Genomic DNA, 20,000 nt, shown 5'->3' on the forward strand with positions numbered 1-20,000 from the left:
CAGCGTGAATGGGTCGACTGGGCTAATATTCCCTGGAATTTAGAAGGATGAGAGGATATCGTATTGAAACATATAAAATTCTTAAGGGATTGGACAGGCTAGATGCAGGAAAAATATTCTCCATGTTGGGCGAGTCCAGAACCAGGGGTCACAGTTTTAGAATAAGGGGTAGGCCATTTTGGACTGAGATGAGGAAAAACATTTTCACCCAGAGAGTTGTGAATCTGTGGAATTCTCTGCCACAGATGTTTTCAAGAGAGAGTTAGATTTAGCTCTTAGGGCTAATGGAGAGAAAGCTGGAATTGTGGATGATCAGCCATGATCATATTGAATGACGGTGCAGGCTCAAAGGGCAAAAAGGCCTCGTCTTGCACCTATTGTCTATGTTTGTAGAGCCTCAGCACTGTGGTCACTGTGGTCATTGGTCAGTGTGGTTTGCATTAGACTGTCCTCGTATCGCCCCCTCCTGTTTGCCAACACGCTGCCCGGTCGTGACAGATTCCGCCCCGTCACTCCGTCCCGTCACTCCTGTCCCGTCACTCCTGTCCCGTTCTTCACTCCGTCCCGTCACTCCTGTCCCGTCACTCTGTCCCGTCCTGTCTTTCAGCACGATACCAGAACGAGTTGTCGGGGGTGGACACGGAGCAGCTGGCCGAGAGGTTTTACCACCAGTCGCTGTCGGTGGCTCCTCACGTGGGTGAGTCTGGGTGATGTACCTCTGAACTAATCAAGTGTGCAGGGATCGCTGGTCGGCGCGGGCTCGGTGGGGCCGAAGGGCCTGTTTCCGCACTGTATCTCTGAACTAAAGTGAATAACAAAGTGAAGGAGGCGAGGGCTGTTGGTGTTGATCTTGATCTTGATGAGCTTTTGTTGGGTTTGTGAAGCCTGTAATTGATCCTGTCTCTGTCTGTCTGTCTGTCTCGTCAGGCATGCCCTTCAACCAGCTCGGGACCCTGGCTGGCAGCAAGTATTACAACGTGGACGCCACTTACTACTACCTCAGATGGTAGGTGCCACTGATAGTTCATCGTTCTGCTGGCCTCTGGTGCAGTCACATAGAAACATAGAAAATTGGTGCAGGAGTAGGCCATTCGGCCCTTCGAGCCTGTACCGCCATTCGATATGATCATGGCTGATCATCCAACTCAGTATCCTGTACCTGCCTTCTCTCCATACCCCCTGATCCCTTTAGCCACAAGGGCCACATCTAACTCCCTCTTAAATATAGCCGATGAACTGGCCTCAACTACCTTCTGTGGCAGAGAATTCCACAGATTCACCACTCTCTGTGTGAAAAATGATTTTCTCATCTCGGTCCTAAAAGACTTCCCTCTTAACCTTAAACTGTGACCCCTAGTTCTGGCCTTCCCCAACATCGGGAATAATCTTCCTGCATCTAGCCTGTCCAACACCTTAAGAATTTTGTAAGTTTCTATAAGATCCCCCCTCAATCTTCTAAATTCTAGCGTGTACAAGCCGAGTCTATCCAGTCTTTCTTCATATGAAAGTCCTGCCATCCCAGGAATCAGTCTGGTGAACCTTCTCTGCACTCCCTCTATGGGAAGAATGTCTTTCCTCAGATTAGGAGACCAAAACTGTACTCAATACTCCAGGTGTGGTCTCACCAAGACCCTGTACAACTGCAGTAGAACCTCCCTGCTCTTATACTTAAATTATTTTGCTATGAAGTGGTACAGAGTGGTACAGCATGGAAACAGGCCCTTCGGCCCAACCTGCCCATACTAACCAACATGCCCCATCTACACTAGCCCCACCTCCCTGCGTTTGGCCCATCTCCCTCCAAACCTGTCCTATCCATGCACCCGTCTGCTGGAAACATGCACAGTGTTGGGGGGGACAGGGGAGGGAGCTTCACATTGGGGGGGGGGGGGGGGAGAGTGATGGGGCTACACACTGTGGGGGGGGGGGAGAGTGAGGCACTTTCCAACACGCCCGTCCCTCTGCCGTCTGAGATTTAATGGGGAGGGTCTCGGCTGCGTGTTCGCTGCGTGTTCTCCACGTGTTCTCCGTGACCTATCGATGTGTCTTTGTCCGCTGCCAGCATCCACTCTGAAATGCCTTTTGAAGGAGCGTATGGGAACCTGACACGACTCTTTGACAAGGCGGCCAAGGCCTACCATCAGATCCGCAGAACAGACACAAAGAAACTGTCTGTGAGCAGACAAAGGTGAGCGGGTTGTTGCTGCCGCCAACATTGTTCTCCCCGCGACAGCACGGCGGTAGAGATGCTGCCTCACCGTGACAGACCCGGTAGACCCATGACTACCAGTGCCTTCTCCCTCGCTCACTCCCTCCCTCCCTCCCTCCCTCCCTCCCTCCCTAACTCCCTCCCTAACTCCCTCCCTCGCTCCCTCCCTCCCTCCCTCCCTCCCTCCCTCCCTAACTCCCTCCCTAACTCCCTCCCTCCCTCCCTCCCTCCCTAACTCCCTCCCTAACTCCCTCCCTCCCTCCCTCCCTAACTCCCTCCCTAACTCCCTCCCTACCTCCCTCCCTCCCTCCCTCCCTCCCTCCCTAACTCCCTCCCTCTCTTCCTAACTCCCTCCCTAACTCCCTCCCTCCCTCCCTCCCTCCCTCCCTAACTCCCTCCCTCCCTCCCTCCCTCCCTCCCTCCCTCCCTCCCTCCCTAACTCCCTCCCTAACTCCCTCCCTAACTCCCTCCCTCCCTCCCTCCCTCCCTCCCTCCCTCCCTAACTCCCTCCCTAACTCCCTCCCTAACTCCCTCCCTCCCTCCCTCCCTCCCTCCTAACTCCCTCCCCTCTCTTCCTAACTCCCTCCCTAACTCCCTCCCTAACTCCCTCCCTCTCTCCCTAACTCCCTCCCTAACTCCCTCACTCACTCACTCCCACCCTCCCTAACTCCCTCCCTCCCTCACTCACTCCCACCCTCCCTCCCTCGCTGTGTTCTGTGCTCTGTTGCTGTAACCTTCACCTGTGCTTTTATTTATCAGATCGAGAGACATCAAGCGTCTGTTGGTGAGTTTCATGTACCTGCAGAGCCTGCTGCAGCCCAAACACAGGTGAGCGTCCCGTGCCACACGGTTCCATCTTTACTGATCCGTGTGTGTCACATTGCCTGGGATTCCTGCATCCCCTGCCAGGGTTCCATCCTTACCCAGTGTGTATCAGGCAGCCTGGGCTTGCTGCTGTGTGTGAGGGTGTGTATCAGACAGCCTGGATTTGCTGCTGTGTGAGGGTTTGATCTATACCAGCCTGGGCCTGCTGTTATGTGCGGGGCTGGGGCAGTGCTGCCAAGTTACTGGTGGGGGATGGCAGACCGGTTTTGTGCTGTCTCTCGAGTCGACCCACAGAGAGAAGAGAGTAACGTGAGCCGGTGCTGTCTGCAGTTTCTGCTACAACAGGGAGTGTCCCAGCCCACATTGTTGAGCTTTGTGGCATCAGGTTACAGGGGGAGGTTCGAGTCGCTTTGGTCTGCAACCCAGACACATTGGATCGAGCAAACTGCAGGAAAGATACAACTATCTTGCCCAGAGTAGGGGAATCGAGGATCAGAGGACATGGGTTCAAGGTGAAGGGGAAAAGATTTAATAGAAATCTGAGGGGTAACTTTTCCACACAGAGCTGTGAGTGTATGGAACGAGCTGCTAGTTGAGGCTGGGACTATCCCAACATTTAAGAAACAGTTAGACAGGTACATGGATAGGGCAAGTTTGGAGGGATATGGACCAAGCGCAGGCAGGTGGGACTAGTGTAGCTGGGACATGTGGACAGGTTGGGCTGAATGGCCTGTACTCTATGAGAATGACTCGAACTGCAGAGACCCGGGTTCGATCCTGACTACGGGCGCTGTCTGCACGGAGTTTGCACGTTCTCCCCGTAACTTGCATGGGTTTTCTCCGAGACCTTCAGTTTCCTCCCACAATCCAAAGACATGCAGTTTTGTAAATTAATTGGCTTGGTTATACATGTAAAACTGTCCCTAGTGTGTGTAGGGTATTGTCTCTGGTTGGTACGGACTCGGTGGGCCTAAGGACGTGTTTCTGCGTTGTATCTCTAAACTAAACTAACAATAAATGTTTAGAGTCATAAAGACATTTGTCCTAAATCCCTCCAAACCTATTCCATCCATGTCTCTACGGCACAGTGGTGCAGCGGGTAGAGCTGCTGCCTCACAGCGCCAGAGACCCGGGTTCTTTCCTGACCACAGGTGCTGTCTGTACGGAGTTTGTACGCTCTTCCTGTGACCACGTGGGTTTTCTCCAGGTGCTCCGGTTTAGTCCCACACTCCATAGACGTACAGGCTTGTAATTTGCTTTGGTAAAGGGATTGTGAATTGTCCCTAGTGTGTAGGTGTGATAGTGCCAGTGTGCGGGGATCGCTGGTCCGCGTGGACTCTGGGACGAAGGGCATGTTTTCGTGCTGCAGCTCATTTTATGTAGGTACCACCCAGACAGAGGAGGGCTCTGCCCGAGCCGACTGCCTGCCTGAGTATGGGCACCTTGGAGAGGTTCCGGGAACACTGGGCACCGTGGGAGATGGACTCTACCCTGGGTCAGGGCTGTAATATAGTAGACAGAGGCGCAGTGCTGGAGTAACTCAGCGGGACAGGCAACATCTCCACATAGAAGGTATGGGGGACGTTTCGGGTTGAAACCCTTCTTCAGACCTGAAATGCCGCCCATTCCTTCTCTCCAGAGTTGCTGCCTGTCCCACTGAGTTACTCCAGCATTCTGTGTTTATCTTTGGTGTAAACCAGCGTCTGCAGTTCCTTCTCACATTCTAACATGGGGGTTTGGCGTTTAGTTGCAAAAATTCGTGGCGATGTTGGTGTGGTGAGGGTTGTTTTATTACTTGTGGTGAAAGTTATTGAATATAAATGTAATTGTGTAATGAAGGGAGCTGGTGATTGACACGTGTTGTGATCTGGTGGCCCTGAATCTTGCTACACCTTCTCTCTCTCCAGCACGTCGGATGTGGAGGTGACATCAATCTGCCAGTCTGTGCTGGAGGATTTCAACCTGTGCCTCTTCTACCTCCCGTCCACTGTCGGTCAGAGCGGCTGCAGTGAGGAGGAAGAGGAATATGAGCGAGGATTCGGCTTCCTGCCCGACCTGCTGGTCTTCCACATGCTCCTCATCTGCCTCATGAGTGTGCACAGCCTGAAGAAGACCGGTAGGGGGCGCTCCTGGCATGGGGGGGGGTGAGGGGTTTGTGGGTGGGTTACGGTGAGGGGGTTCACCCAGTGTCGGGGTGGGGGTGGGGGGATGGGTTGGGGGGTAGGTGGGTAGCGGTGGGGGTGGGTTGGGTGAGGGTTGGGGTGTAGGTGGGTAGCGGTGGGGGGGGTGGGTGGGTAGCGGTGGGGGTGGGTTGGGGTGAGAGTGGGGGGGTGTGTTGGGGTGAGGGTCTTTACCCGGTGCTGGGGCTCCACTGACCACTCTGCTGTGCAGGTATGAAGCAGTACAGCGCAGCCATCGCCTTCACCCTGGCCCTCTTCTCCCACCTGGTCAATCACGTCAACATCCGCCTACAGGCCGAGCTGGAGGAAGGAGAGAACAGCGTGCCCACCCTGCAGCCCGATCCCCCAGGTACGAGCCCCCTCCCCCCTGACACTCTCCCCCTCAACCCCACCCCTCCACCCTGACCCCCAACCCCACCCTGACCCCCAACCCCACCCTGACCCCCAACCCCACCCTGACCCCCCCAACCCCACCCTTTTTCTTCTTCGAGTCCGTTGCAATCTCAGATGTCGTTCTGCCAGTACCTGGCGCAGGTCACAGCTGGTCGGGTCGGTTCAGCCAGGTCTTGGGGGCTGCACTGGGGGCGTTGTCACACTCCAGTAGGTGGGACATTGTCTGTACTGCTCCACAGCTGCATGTGTCTTCTGCCTGGTAGTTCCATGCTTTCATAAGTGCTTTGCACCTCCCCTGCTCCACTCGTAATCTGTTGAGGGTCTTCCAAGTTGGCCATGGGAGGTCATGCCCGCTGACCCCACCCTGAACCCCCCCAACCCCACCCTGACCCCCAACCCCACCCTGACCCCCAACCCCACCCTGACCCCCAACCCCACCCTGTACCCCAACCCCACCCTGACCCCCAACCCCACCCTGTACCCCAACCCCACCCTGACCCCCAACCCCACCCTGACCCCCAACCCCACCCTGACCCCCAACCCCACCCCCCCCCCCCAACCCCCACCCTGACCCCCAACCCCACCCTGACCCCCCCCCAACCCCACCCTGACCCCCACCCCCCCAACCTCACCCTGGCCCCCTTCCCTCACCCCCTCCACCCCATCACCACCCACCCTGCAAATTGAAGTCCAAGATAACCCACCCCCTCCCCCGCCTATACATACCCCATGCAATGGGGAGGGGGGGGGGGGTTAATCAGCTGACGTTAGCTGTGCCCCCCAATGTTGTGTTTACCCCGTTATGTAGATGTTGATATTTAACCTTGTCCCCCCCAGATGTGCCGGAGGGCCCGGCCCTTCCCCCGCGGGCCCCGGATCAGGAGGGTCCGGATGGGGCGGCGAGCCGGCTGGCGAACGGTGCCACGGGGGTCGTCAAGGGCCGGGGCAAGAAGTACCCGCGTCTGTGCCAGCTCCGGCGGCGGAGGCAACGACAGCGAGGGGAGGAGAGCGACCTGAGCGAGGGTTTTGACTCGGACCCCAGCGAGGACTCTGCCAAGGACAGCGATGGGTCTGATTCTGGCTCGGAGCCCAGTGAGGAGGAGGAGCAGGCTGCCTTCGACATGGAGTCAGACTCCGACATGAACAGCCAGGAGTCCCGATCCGACCTGGGTGACATTGAGGAGGAGCCGGGGCCGGGGCCTGTTCCCACCGAGGGAGGGGCCCCGCAACAAGGGGGGGCCCAGGACACAGGCCCCGACCCCCCCTCCAACGGCCCCGGGCCTCCCAACGACCCTGCCATCGTCAGCAACCTGCAGGCCCTCTCCTCACAGATGTTCCAGCCCAAGAGATGCTTCCGCTTGGCCCCCACCTTCAGCAACGTCCTGGTCAGAGCCCCCCCTGAACAACAGGCCCCCACCACACCCGGGCAGCCCGACAGGCCGTGTGCGAACGGGCTGGAGCAGGGGCCCGGCCCCACCGAGCACGGTACGGGGGGGGACACACACACACAGTGTCATCGGGCTGCAGCAGGGGTTCCTGTTGCGTATAGGTGCGCGTGTGTATGGATGCGTGTGTGAGTGAGAGCGCGCGTGTGAGTTCGTGTGTGTGTGGATGCGTGTGGGTGTGCGTGGGTGTGTGTGTGTCCGTGCGTGTGTGTGTGTCCGTGCGTGTGTGGATGCGTGTGGGTGTGCGTGGGTGTGTGTGTGTCCGTGCGTGTGTGTGGGTGCGTGTGCATATGTGCGTATGCTGTTCTACCTGAACCTCACTTGTACCTGCACGTCTCCGTATCCCCGTACGTGCCCATGCTCTGTGCTGCGTGGCCCCACGGTCGGTCCCCGGTCGGTCCCCATCGGTCTCCGGTCGGTCCCCGTCGGTCCCGGTCGGTCCCGGCTGACGTGTGCCTCCCACAGACGGCGGCTCCGACTCGGAAGCGAGTGAGGGCAGCAACAAGTCGGTGCACAAGGAGAAGAGTTCGCTGGAGAAGCTGCAGGTCCTCGCCAGTGAGGGGCTCCTCACCACCGTCAAAGTCTTCCTGGACTGGCTACGCACCAACACCGACATCATCCTCATGTGTGCGCAGGTGAGACCCCCTCACCCCAAAACACCCCACCCCCTAAACTCCCCCCCACACCCCAAAACTCCCCACCCCCCAAACACCCGACCCCATCTCCTCCTCACACCCCAAAACTCCCCACCCCCCACAACACCTGACCCCATCCCCCCTCATACCCCCAAACACCCGACCCCACCCCCTCCTCACACCCCAAAACCCCCCACCCCCCCAAACACCTGACCCCATCCCCCCCCTCATACCCCAAAACCCCCCACCCCCCCAAATACCCGACCCCATCCCCCCCCTCACGCACCACCGACCCCCGTGTGGGGGGGTCCAGCACACTCTCACCGTCCTGTCTCTTGCAGAGCTCGCAGAGTCTGTGGAACCGCCTGTCGGTGCTGCTCAACATGTTGCCCGAAGGACGCAAACTGAGAGACGCAGGTTGGTGGGTTGTGGGGGGGGGTAGGTTGGGTGGGGGAGGTGGGGTCACAAGTGTAGGGGAGTGGGTGGCAGTGGTGGTGGGGTTGGGGCCAGACTGGCTGTGGTGGGGATGGGAACCCATCACTCCTCCCCCTCTCTGCCCCCCTGTGTTGCTGATGTACTGAGTGGCCCTTGCCTGCCTCTGTCCTCTCTGCCTGTGCCAGGAGTGTGTGTGTGTGAGGGAGTGAGCAAGCAGCTTGTCCAGAGTGAAGATGCCGACTGGTCGCAGACGTTGCCGTTACCGGAGGACGTGTCTCTACGGCACCTTCCCGTGCTTCGGGCCCTGCACCGCAAACTGCCGACTGGCGGCACCGAGCTGCCATCCGGCACGCTGGAGGAGGTGAGTGGTCGGGAACGCCGGGAATGTTGGCATGTGGGGAAGGGGGGGGAGGGTAAGGGAGAGGAGCAGGGGGCACGATCCTGGAACCCCCCCCCCCTTCAACTGGGAGCTCCTTCATGGGGAATGTCGGCACATGGGGAAGGGGGGGGAGGGTAAGGGAGAGGAGCAGGGGGCACGATCCTGGATCTCCCCTCGCCCCCCCGTACCCCCCAACTGGGAGCTCCTTCACCGGGAACATGGGGAATGTCGGCACTTTGGGAATGCCGACACATCGGGCAGCAGCTGTGGGGAGATGGGTTGGGGGGAGGATCGCACACACGGCCCCTGCATTCCCAACTCCCCCGCACACCAACACTGGGAGCCCCCCCCCCCCCACACCGGTATCCGTGAGGGCGGTGCCTCAGGACCCCCAACACCAAAGACACGGGGGGGTGTGGGGGTTCGGGGGGGGGGGGTTAGTCGGCGCTTGTTGTGCTGCCTCTGTGGCGTCATGGTGTGGCGGCTCTCCTGCTGAACCCCTGTCTCTCGCCCCCCCCCCAACTCTCTCCTCTCTCCCTCCCTTCTCCCCCCCCCCCCCCCCAACTCTCTCTCCCCCCCCCCCCCCCCCCCCCTTCTCTCCTCCCTGCAGTCCATGGTGCGTATCTGTTGTATCCGGAGTTTCGGTCACTTCCTGACCCGACTGCAGAGGAAGGTTCTTCAGTTCAACCAGCAGCTGGGGATCTTCATCAGTGTTAACCCCAGCGATGAGGAGACCCTGCTGGAGCAGACCCAGGCCCAGCTCCGCATGGTGAGCCCCCTCCCCCTCTCCCCCCATCCCACATCCCCCTCCCCTCGACCTCTCCTCCCCACCACAGTCCCAGCTCCGCCTTGGTGAGCCCCCTCCCCACCATCCGTCCCCTCTACCCCCTGCGTCTCTGCCCCTGCGTCACTGCCCCTGCGTCACTGCCCCTGCGTCACTGCCCCTGCGTTACTGCAACTCCCTGTGCTTTAACCCTAGGCTGAGGAAGAGGCTCGCAGGAACCGGCTGATGCGGGACATGGCGCAACTCCGGCTGCAGGTGTGTGGGGGGGCTCAGGGATGGTGAGGGGGGGGCTACAGGGTGGGTAGGTGGGGGGGGCACAGGGTGCGTGGGGGGGGCTACAGGGTGGGTGAGGGGGCGCAGGGTGCGTGGGGGGGGGCTACAGGGTGGGTGGGGGGGGCGCAGGGTGGGCACCCTGCGGGGGGCCCTGTGAACAGACCCTGCTCTGGGTGAGGTGGGGAGCAGACGGTGCGGCCGCAGTGCCCCTGACCGCCAGCAGGGAGCAGCCCTGAGGCACGGTGGTGGGATCAGAGTTCACCGGCACCAAGAACACGTGTCCGCGACACGCCACACAACACGCCAGCCCCCACATGTGACGTGATCCCGTGTGCGTGTATATAAGCTGAGTTTGTGTCACGGTGGAGTTACTCTGCGGTGAGGTCTTGATAATTTGGATTGTTTTTGCTCCTCTGTCCCTGCACTTTCTTCCCCCCCCCCCCCACCAGCTGGAGGTGTCGCAGTTGGAGGGCAGCCTGCAACAGCCCAAGAGCCAGTCCACCTTGTCTCCGTACCTCATCCCCAACACACAGGCCATCTGTCAGCAGCTGCCCAACATCAGGCACCTGGCCAGCAGCAGCCGCTTCATCATCATCATCCCACGCACAGGTGGGTCCCCACATTCCCCCCCCCCCCCCATCCACCCTCCCCTCCTCCCTCCCCTCCTCTCCTCATCCCCATCCACCCTCCCCTCCTCTCCTCATCCCCCCATCCCCCCACCCCCATCCGAGTTCAAGAGGGGTGTCTGACTGTGGGTGCGGGAAGGAGGATGAGAGGGTGGGCTAGGGGTGTGTGAGGGGGGGGGGGGGGGGTCAGAGGGTGAGCTGGGAGTGGTTGTGGGGGAGGTGAGGGTGGGCTGGGGGTGTGTGTGGGGGGGAGGGGCGAGAGGGTGGGCTGGGAGTGGTTGTGGGGGGGGTGAGGGTGGGCTGGGGGTGTGGCGGGGGGGGGAGGGGTGAGAGGTTGGGCTGGGAGTGGTTGTGGGGGGGTGAGGGCGGGCTGGGGGTGTGCGCGGGGGGGGTCGGCTGGGGGTGTGTGCGGGGGGGGAGGGGTGAGAGGGTGGGCTGGGAGTGATTGGGGGGGGTGAGGGCGGGCTGGGGGTAGGTGTGGGGGGGGTGAGGGCGGGCTGGGGGTCGGCTGGGGGTGTGTGCGGGGGGGGAGGGGTGAGAGGGTGGGCTGGGAGTGGTTGTGGGGGGGGTGAGGGTGGGCTGGGGGTAGGTGTGGGGGGGGGGTGGTTGTGAGGGACTGGCCATTCACTGCTCCTCTCCCCCTCTTGCAGTGATCGATGGGCTGGATTTCCTCAAGAAAGAAAACTCGGGCGCACGGGACGCCATCCGGTTCCTGGAATCCGAGTTCAAGAAGGGCAACCGGTACGGAGCGGTGTCTGGGGGGGTGGGGTGAGGGGGGTGGGGGTGGTCACAGAGTGATACAGTCTGGAATCAGGCCCTTCGGCCCAACTTCCCCACACTGGCCAACATGTCCCAGCTACACTAGTCCCACCTGGCTGCTTCATTATCCATATATGGTCTATATCCCTCCAAAATTGTCCCAGTCCCAGCCTCACCTACCTCCTCTGGCAGCTCGTTCCACACACCCACCGTGTGAAAAAGTTACCCCTCAGATTCCTATTAAACCTTTTCCCCTTCACCTTAAACCTCTCCCCTCTGGTCCTCGACTCACCAGTTATTAAAAGTAGGCATGCAGGCACAGCAGGCAGTGAAGAAGGCGAATGGTATGTTAGCATTCATAGCAAAAGGATTTGAGTATAGGAGCAGGGAGGTTCTACTGCAGTTGTACAGGGTCTTGGTGAGACCACACCTGGAGTATTGCGTACAGTTTTGGTCTCCTAATCTGAGGAAAGACATTCTTGCCATAGAGGAAGTACAGAGAAGGTTCACCAGACTGATTCCTGGGATGTCAGGACTTTCATATGAAGAAAGACTGGATAGACTCGGTTTATACTCGCTAGAATTTAGAAGATTGAGGGGGGATCTTATAGAAACTTACAAAATTCTTAAGGGGTTGGACAGGCTAGATGCAGGAAGATTGTTCCCGATCTTGGGGAAGTCCAGAACAAGGGGTCACAGTTTAAGGATAAGGGTGACCGAGATGAGGAAAACATTTTTCACACAGAGAGTGGTGAATCTGTGGAATTCTCTGCCACAGAAGGTAGTTGAGGCCAGTTCATTGGCTATATTTAAGAGGGAGTTAGATGTGGCCCTTGTGGCTAAAGGGATCAGGGAGTATGGAGAGAAGGCAGGTACAGGATACTGAGTTGGATGATCAGCCATGATCATATTGAATGGCGGTGCAGGCTCGAAGGTCCGAATGGCCTACTCCTGTCTATTGTCTATGTTTCTATCTCCCCTCACCTCTCCCTATAGCTTATACCCTCTAGTCCTGGCAACATCCACTTAAATCCTTTCTGAACCCTTTCAAGCTTGACAATATATTTCCTATAACATGGTGCCCAGAACTGAACACAATATTCTAAATGCGGCCTCACCAACGTCTTATACAACTGCAGCATGACCTCCCAACTTCTATACTCAATGCTCTGACTGATGAAGGCCAAAGCTTTTTTGACCACCTTATCTACCTGAGACTCCACCTTCATGAAACCATGCGCCTGTACTCCTAGATCCCTCTGCTCTACAATACTACCCAGAGGTCTACCATTCACTGTGTAGGTCCTGCCCTTGTTCGACGTCCCACCTCACACTTCTATGTATTAAATTCCATCAACCATTCCTCCGCCCACCTGGCCAATCGATCCAGATCCTGCTGCAATCGTTCACAACCATCTTCACTATCTGCAAAACCACCCACTTTTGTCTGGTGCCCCCCTGCGGATGGGGAGGGGGGAGGGGGGGGGAATGGGGGAGGGGTGTGTGCGAGTGTGGACTGACGGTCTGGTCTCTGTAACAGGTACATCCGTTGTCAGCGCGAAACTGGGCGCTCTGTGGACAGACACAAGCTGAAGCGACACGACCTGGACGCGTGGTAATGCAGCGAGGCGAGGCGAGGTCGCCCCTCCCTCCGTACAGGCGGGGCGGGGTGAGGCAGGACGGGGCGGGGTGTGACGGGACGGGGCTGGACAATCTCCACATGGCTTGGGGGAGAGCGTGCAAACTCCGCAATGGTTGTGGGCCCGGTGTGTGAGAGGGGGGGGGGGTGTGATGGGGGGGTCAGAGGGGGATGGGGGGGGTCAGAGGGGTGTGTGGCCCGGTGTGAGGGGGGGGAGGGGGTGTGGCCCAGTGTGTAACCTGCTCTCCCCCACACAGGCACTTGTACAAGATCCTGGACAGCTGCAAGCAGCTGACGGTGTCCCAGGGCAGTGGGGAGGAGGAGGTGGCCGGGATGGTGACCATCCTGACAGACTTCTCCCCGGATGACCCCAGCACTCTCTCCAATAACGTGCAGGTAAGCTGGACTCCCCCACCATCGGGAACATTTTTCCTGCATCTAGCCTGTCCAATCCATTAAGAATTTTATATGTTTCTATAAGATTCCCTCTCATCCTAAATTCCAGTGACTACTAGTCCAGTCTCCCTCCTAACCCCATTAGAGTCATAGAGTGATACAGCGTGGGAACAGGCTGGATATGTTAGGATAATCCCAGCCTCAACTACCTCCTCTGGCAGCTCGTTCCTTACACCCACCACCCATTCCCCTGCCTTCTACTCATAACCTCTGGCACTGGTACTAATGACCACTGTACTCTGTGTACCCCCGCTCCAGGCTGCATTGCAGGCCGCACACAGCACGGGTGTGGATGTGAGGAATGTCCAGGATTTCTACAAGCAGTGGAAGGAGATGGGCTGATGTTGGAGGCTGTGACGAGAGTGTACGTACGCAAACACAGGGCCGACTGGCTCGGCGGCGCTGCCCGGTGGAAGCTCGTGGGACTGCCATGGTGTTCACCGTCATCTCACGGGCCCAATATTCGTGGCACCCGTGTGGGGAACATTATAAACAGCGCACCACCCAGACCACACACTCATGGCTTTAGACACACGCACACGTACACACACGCACACACACACGTACACACACGCACGTACACACGCACGTACACACACACACGCACACACACGTGTACACGCACACACACACGTACACACACGCACGCACACGTACACACACACACACGTACACACAAGCACGCACACGTACACACACACACACACACGTGTACACACACACGCACACGCACGCACGCACACGTACAAACACACACGCACACACACACGCACGCACACGTACACACACGCACGCACACGTACACACGCACATGTACACACGTACACACACACACACACGTACACACAAGCACGCATACGTACACACACACACACATGCACACACACACACACGTGTACACACACACACACACACGCGCACACACACATACACACGCACGCACGCACACGTACAAACACACACGTACACACACACACACGTGTACACGCACGCACGCGCACGTATATGCACACACACGCACCCACACACACACACACACTGTCACACATACACACGCACATCCACAGTCACACACACGCACTCACACACACACACACACTCAGCAACGGTGGCGGGGAGAGGGGGCGAGAGGGGAGAGGCTGATTACAGGTTTTCTGCCAAATGCCTGGGCCTTTGGCCAGGGTGGGAGGAATATGTGGTCCATCTCTCTCCTCCACCCCCCTCTCTCCCCCCTCTCTCTTCCCGACTCCTCTCTCCCCACTCCTCTCTCTCCCCCCCCCTCTCCCCCCCCCTCTCTCCCCCCCCTCTATCTCCCCCCCTCTCTTCCCTCACCTCTCTCCACCCCCACCTCCCTCCCCCCTCTCTCTCCCCCCTCTCTCTCCTTTCTCTCCCCCCCTCTCTCTTTCGCCCCCCCCCTCTCTCACCACCCCATCTCTTTCTCCCCTCCTCTGCTCTCCCTGTCACAAGGTGGGCAGAGATTAACTAGAACCCTTGTCCATCGCACCCTCTCCTTGACCCCCTCCTCTGGAGCACAGCCCTGTCGACAGAGCCCCTCCCGCTCCTACTGCCCCCCCTTGTCCCTAGTACCCCCACCCCATCCGTCCCTACCCCCCTCCTTCCCACTCCAGACAGATGCCCCCTGGGATGGAGCATGGATGGCGGTGGGGAGGGGGGGGTAGGGTCCTCTGGAGCGATGGGACAGTGTGTGGGGTCTATGGAGAGTCGAGGGGGGAGGGAGGGGGTGGGGTGTCTGGAGCGAGGGTGCTGGGCTCTGGAGGTTGGGGATGGGGTGGATGGAGAGGGGTGGGGGGCGGGGAGGGGAGACTCTGCCGCCTTGCTTTGTGTGTCTTAGTGCTCACTTGCTTGGTGTTACCTGCTGTTGTGACGTCTGTGACCAGAGTGTGACCGATATTTAGGGTTGTGGGGTGGGTGTTCCCCCCCGCCCCCCTCCCTCTCCGTGTGTTCTCAAATATCGTTTCATTTTTCTTGTGAAAAAAAATGATTCAAAAGTGTTTCTCAAGTGTAATTTAAAAGAAAATTCAAGAATCCTTTTAATTCCAGTGGGGGAAAAAAAGGCAATAAAGTCTTGGAATTATCGTGGGAATAGAGTTTGTGTGTCCTGTAGTTTGTTTAGTGTCGAGATACAGCGTGGAAACAGGCCCTTCGGCCCACCGAGTTGTGCCGACCAGCGATCCCCGCACATCAACACTATCCTACACACACTGGGGACAATTTACAATCTTACCAACCCAATTAACCTGCAAAATATTCCCCATGTTGGGGGTGTGTCCACAACCAGGGGTCACACAGTTTAAGAATAAGGGGTAGGACATTTAGGACTGAGATGAGGAAAAACCTTTTCACCCATAGAGTTGTGAGTCTGTGGAATTCTCTGCCACCGAAGGCAGTGGAGGCCGATTCACTGGATGTTTTCAAGAGAGAGTTAGATTTAGCTCTTAGGGCTAACGGAATCAAGGGATATGGGGAGAAAGCAGGATGGGGGTACTGATTTAGAATGATCATATTGAATGGCGGTGCTGGCTCTGATGGCCGAATGGCCTCCTCCTGCACTTATTTTGTTTGTCTTTGGAGTGGAAGAGGGGAAACCGGTGACAAACCCACGGGGAGAACGTGCAAACTCTGTACAGACAGCACCCAAGGTCAGGATCGAACCCAGGTTCACTGGGTCTGTGAGGCAGCAGCTTCATCGCTGCCCATGTTATGTGTACCCGTGATGTGCGTGCCCCGCGATAGCGGTCCCTGTACACGTGTCACCTCGCTGCCCCCAATTTGCAAGAATGGTCTTGACTAGAAACCTGACCCGCTGAGTTACTCCAGCACTCTGTGAAACGTCACCTATCCATGTTCTCCACAGATGCTGCCTGACCCGCTGAGTTACTCCAGCACTCTGTGAAACGTCACCTATCCATGTTCTCCACAGATGCTGCCTGGCCCGCTGAGTTACTCCAGCACTCTGTGAAACGTCACCTATCCATGTTCTCCACAGATGCTGCCTGGCCCGCTGTGTTACTCCAGCACTCTGTGAAACGTCACCTATCCATGTTCTCCACAGATGCTGCCTGACCTGCTGAGTTACTCCAGCACTCTGTGAAACGTCACCTATCCATGTTCTCCACAGATGCTGCCTGACCCACTGTGTTACTCCAGCACTCTGTGAAACGTCACCTATCCATGTTCTCCACAGATGCTGCCTGACCCACTGAGTTACTCCAGCACTCTGTGTCTATCTTCGATCTAATGATTGGATGTGTCAAGGCGCACATCTCTAGGTGAGAATAGACAGAATGAAGGAGCTGCCAAAGTATTTGGAACAAATGCTTCTCATTTATATCAAAACTGTTCATGACATTTTTACTGTTCAATTTGGATTTTTTTCCGCTCTGGGAAAGGAATTGTGGAGGGTCCCTAAAGTCTTACAGTGCAGAAGTGGCCATTCAGCCCATCCCGATCGTGCTAACCGTTCATGAATCTCTCCCCATCACCCAACTACAAGCTGGGGGCGATTAAATCGCGTCTTTGAGAGAAACTAATACGAGAAGATACATCTCTACATTCAGAGCGGCGGAGGGCAGGATTGAACCCGGATCTCTGGCGCAGTGAAGTGGCTTTGCCCTGATCCCCGGCAGAGGTAAATGTTTAATTGTCGAGAGACACGAACCACTAAACAAGTCTAACCCAGTACAGGAAGGAACTACAGATGCTGATTTACACTGAAGATAGACACCAAATGCTGGAGATACTCAGCGGGACAGGCGAGGGATGGAGGGGTGGTCAAGGCACTCCGGCCACCGTGTCATGGGAGGTCCGGTTATCGGGGTGGGGTGGGGGGGAGGGGATGGTAGTGACGGCCAGTCTGGTTTGTGGCAGGAAAGACCCAAAATGCTGGAGTTACTCAGCGGGACAGGCAGCGTCTCTGGAGAGAAGGGAATCGGTCTCTCTCACGCATTGAAGTCCCCGAACCAAGTGAAGAAATGCGAAGGAAAGTCAGAGCCCGAGGTAAACTTTAATGACAAGTGTCTTGACACGAGAACCTTTTACATTCAAAGACCGGGGAATAGCCCAGCCTCCATACAATCTCCTCCAATCCTTCGAGTGAATATTCTTTACATCATTTGACACGTTTTAAGGGCTAGTCTCCCTCACTCCTGGTCCGTTGAGACAAGTGGGAGATGACCAAACAAGGAATGTTATATAAAACAATCTATACAAACATTGCTTTAAAATCAGTTAGCAAATACTCTGTTAAATCATCTAGATATCCAGTTTAAATACTCCATTAGCCACTGGGGAAGCAGCTTTGCTCTGCGAGAGGTTTACTTGTTATCACAGGGAATTGACGCGAGATGATTTTCTCATGAAGCTGAAGGGCTCCTGCAGGGTGACGAGGCTCCGAGCAGAAGTGACTGGGGGTAAAATGGGCAACCGACTGGTCATACTGGCGTGAAGACATGGGCCTCTTCCTCTGGGCGACCACACTGCGCTGCGGAGGCTGGATGACCCTGCTGAGGGCGGGTACACTGGTGATAGTGTACACTGGTCATTCACTAGTGGTACACTGGGGTGTCCAGGTGCGTAGTCGCCCCCTGCAACCCTTGTGGGGTCGGAGCTGCCGGTTCACTTGCTCGGGGGGGGGGGGGGGGGGGGGGGGGGGGGGGGGGGGGGGGGGGGGGTGGGGGGGGGGGGGTGAGAGGGGGGAGGAGGAGAGAGGGGGGGCGAGCTGACGGGGAACAGATGTGTTCGCTGAATGTTTCCTTTGGACACCGGGACAGATGTTCCAAAGTGGAAAGGGAGAAAAATGGAAGAAGCCCTTTGGCCCCTCGAGATGCTCCTACCCCTCAATTGGAGCGCGACCAATCAGCGCCCAGGCTCCACGTTGCCCTTTCCTCCTGGAGAACTCTCACTGGCTGTTGCTGACCGGATGCGGACACTCATTGGTTGTTGCTGACCGGTGAGTGAGCGGCAACACATCTGCCTGGTTCCAACATCTGGCGCCAGTGGCGAGGCCCAGTGCCCAATGTCCAGTGCCCAGTGTCCAGTGTCCAGTGTCCAGTTGTCCAGTGCCCAGTGCCCAGTTGTCCAGTGCCCAGTGTCCAGTGGCGAGGCCCAGTGACCAGTGGCGAGGCCCAGTGTCCAGTTGTCCAGTTGCCCAGTGTCCAGTTGCCCAGTGTCCAGTGGCCAGTGTCCAGTGCCCCCCCCCCCCCCCCCGGCAGCATCAGGTGCGGATATTGGCGGCTAATCCGTCTCTGCTGCATAGCCACATGTCCGGTGTTGACATCCCGGACCCTCCCTCCCCTGGTGGACGTGGGCCGGCGATTCCCCGCCGCCTCGACCCCTCGCTCTCACTCTGCCTTTGGCTTGACCCTGCCGGCCAGGGAGCTGAGGAGGAAAGAGGAAGATCCCGGGGCGCAGGCCAGCGCGGCAATGAAGGCGGCGATGAGGAGCAGGTTGAGGAGCAGCGCGGCCGCCGTCACCCCCAGTGTCCCCCCGAGCGACGGCAGTGGGGCGTGAGCGAGCAGCCAGGACCGGCGGAAGCCCATGTCCGCGACCACGGCCTCCAGCTGGAAGTGTGTCCCCGCCACCGCACAGATGTGGAACAGCTGGTGGCTGTGGCCTGGAGAGGGAGAGAGGCAGAGGGGAATTAGCCGACAACGGACAGTCACCGGACAACGGGCAGTCACCGGACAACGGGCTGTCGCCGGACAACGGACAGTCACCGGACAACGGACAGTCACCGGACACCGGGCGGGTACCTGGCAACAGGTGCAGGGCGACTTGGGAGCTGGTGCAGGATTCCCAAAAAGTTAATTTGCACATCGAATCGCTATTAAGGAAGGCAAATTCAATGCTAGCATTTATATCAAGAGGACTTGAATACAAAAACTGGGATGTAAAGCTGAGGCTCTATGAGGCGCTGGTCAGGCCGCATTTGGAATATTGTGAGTAACTTATAGACCCTTAATATGTAGCAATGTTACAAAATTTTGAGATTTTAAAAATCAAGTCTGCAATTTATCCCATCAGATAAAGCATAAAAATAAGTTTAATTTGACACCTAATTCACTTTCATATCTCAAGTATTTAAAAAGTTATGGCCATTTTCATACTGGGAAATTAGCATCTTGTTCCCTATTGATTTTCTATGGACATAACAAAAAAGCTGTGATCGTGAACAGTCAAAAGCCCATAACTTTCTTAAAAATTAAGAGAGCTGAATGAAATTTTCAGTTATCATAGATTGAAGCATTCTGAAACAAATATAAAATAATCTTACTTGGATGACCTGAAATTAAAGCATATAATTAGTTAGTTACCTAATTGTAGCTAATTTCAGACTTCAATTACTAGATCTAAACATCTATCCATTTCTTAATAAATGATTAACATTTTTAAATAGCCTAAATGTCCAAATAATATTCACAAATAATTCACAATAAAACATGATTTTAAAATCTCATTTACATTAATTTATAGACCAAATGGAAGGAATTTAGTGTTCAATTGCTGTAAATAAATGCCCATTTAAATCGGCTTTCCAGTGGGTTCCTGTGAACGCGCTGGTTTAGAACGTTCACATTGCGGTAGATTTGTGCCTCAAATGCCCAGAAAAATACTGCGGGATATAATGGGCCCAAAATGAGCTTCTCGCAATATTAAACTTTGTATAAAGGGATCTTTAGAAGCCCTTTTTAATGTAAAAATATACAACCTACCTTCAGATATTTGCTTTATGAGACCCTGCGGTTGCTGGCGGTCGCGGGTTTAGAGATTGGTTTTTAAACTACTATAACTATTTTACGAGGCCTTTAAAACTAATAATAGCTTTTGCGACGGGGTCTTCCAGCGATTTTTCGTTAATAATTAACTAGGCTGAACATCTTCGATTTGAACAGCCTAGAGAAAATCGCGTTTTAAACCCGCCCCCCTCTAAACGGCGCCAAAAT

At 56.5% G+C, this 20,000-nt stretch overlaps 2 protein-coding genes across 2 annotated transcripts in view; one reads left to right on the plus strand and one right to left on the minus strand.

The window, feature by feature from the left end:
- Positions 1-498: 498 nt before the first annotated feature.
- On the plus strand, positions 499-13,675 carry smg5 (SMG5 nonsense mediated mRNA decay factor; the record flags this gene model as incomplete). Its single annotated transcript, XM_033016551.1, has 17 exons — positions 499-697; positions 928-1,006; positions 2,063-2,188; positions 2,969-3,037; positions 4,942-5,150; positions 5,426-5,563; positions 6,445-7,092; positions 7,518-7,687; positions 8,029-8,104; positions 8,308-8,483; positions 9,112-9,270; positions 9,481-9,540; positions 10,008-10,167; positions 10,835-10,925; positions 12,484-12,558; positions 12,840-12,978; positions 13,297-13,675. Coding segments are annotated over 17 exons (2,658 nt in total), but the record flags the coding sequence as incomplete, so codon positions are not given.
- A 3,368-nt stretch (positions 13,676-17,043) lies between these two features.
- Positions 17,044-20,000, minus strand: part of LOC116969769 (membrane progestin receptor delta-like) — a gene marked incomplete at its 5' end in the record, with an annotated part of 5,695 nt that continues 2,738 nt past the window's right edge. The window contains 2 exons of the mRNA XM_033016552.1: positions 17,044-18,122; positions 18,305-18,670. Of these exons, the coding sequence (XP_032872443.1) occupies positions 18,399-18,670 (272 nt within the window). The remainder of the gene's footprint in view (positions 18,123-18,304; positions 18,671-20,000) is intronic.

Source organism: Amblyraja radiata, unplaced genomic scaffold (assembly GCF_010909765.2).
Source record: "Amblyraja radiata isolate CabotCenter1 unplaced genomic scaffold, sAmbRad1.1.pri scaffold_1141_ctg1, whole genome shotgun sequence".
Taxonomy (NCBI): Eukaryota; Metazoa; Chordata; class Chondrichthyes; order Rajiformes; family Rajidae; genus Amblyraja; species Amblyraja radiata.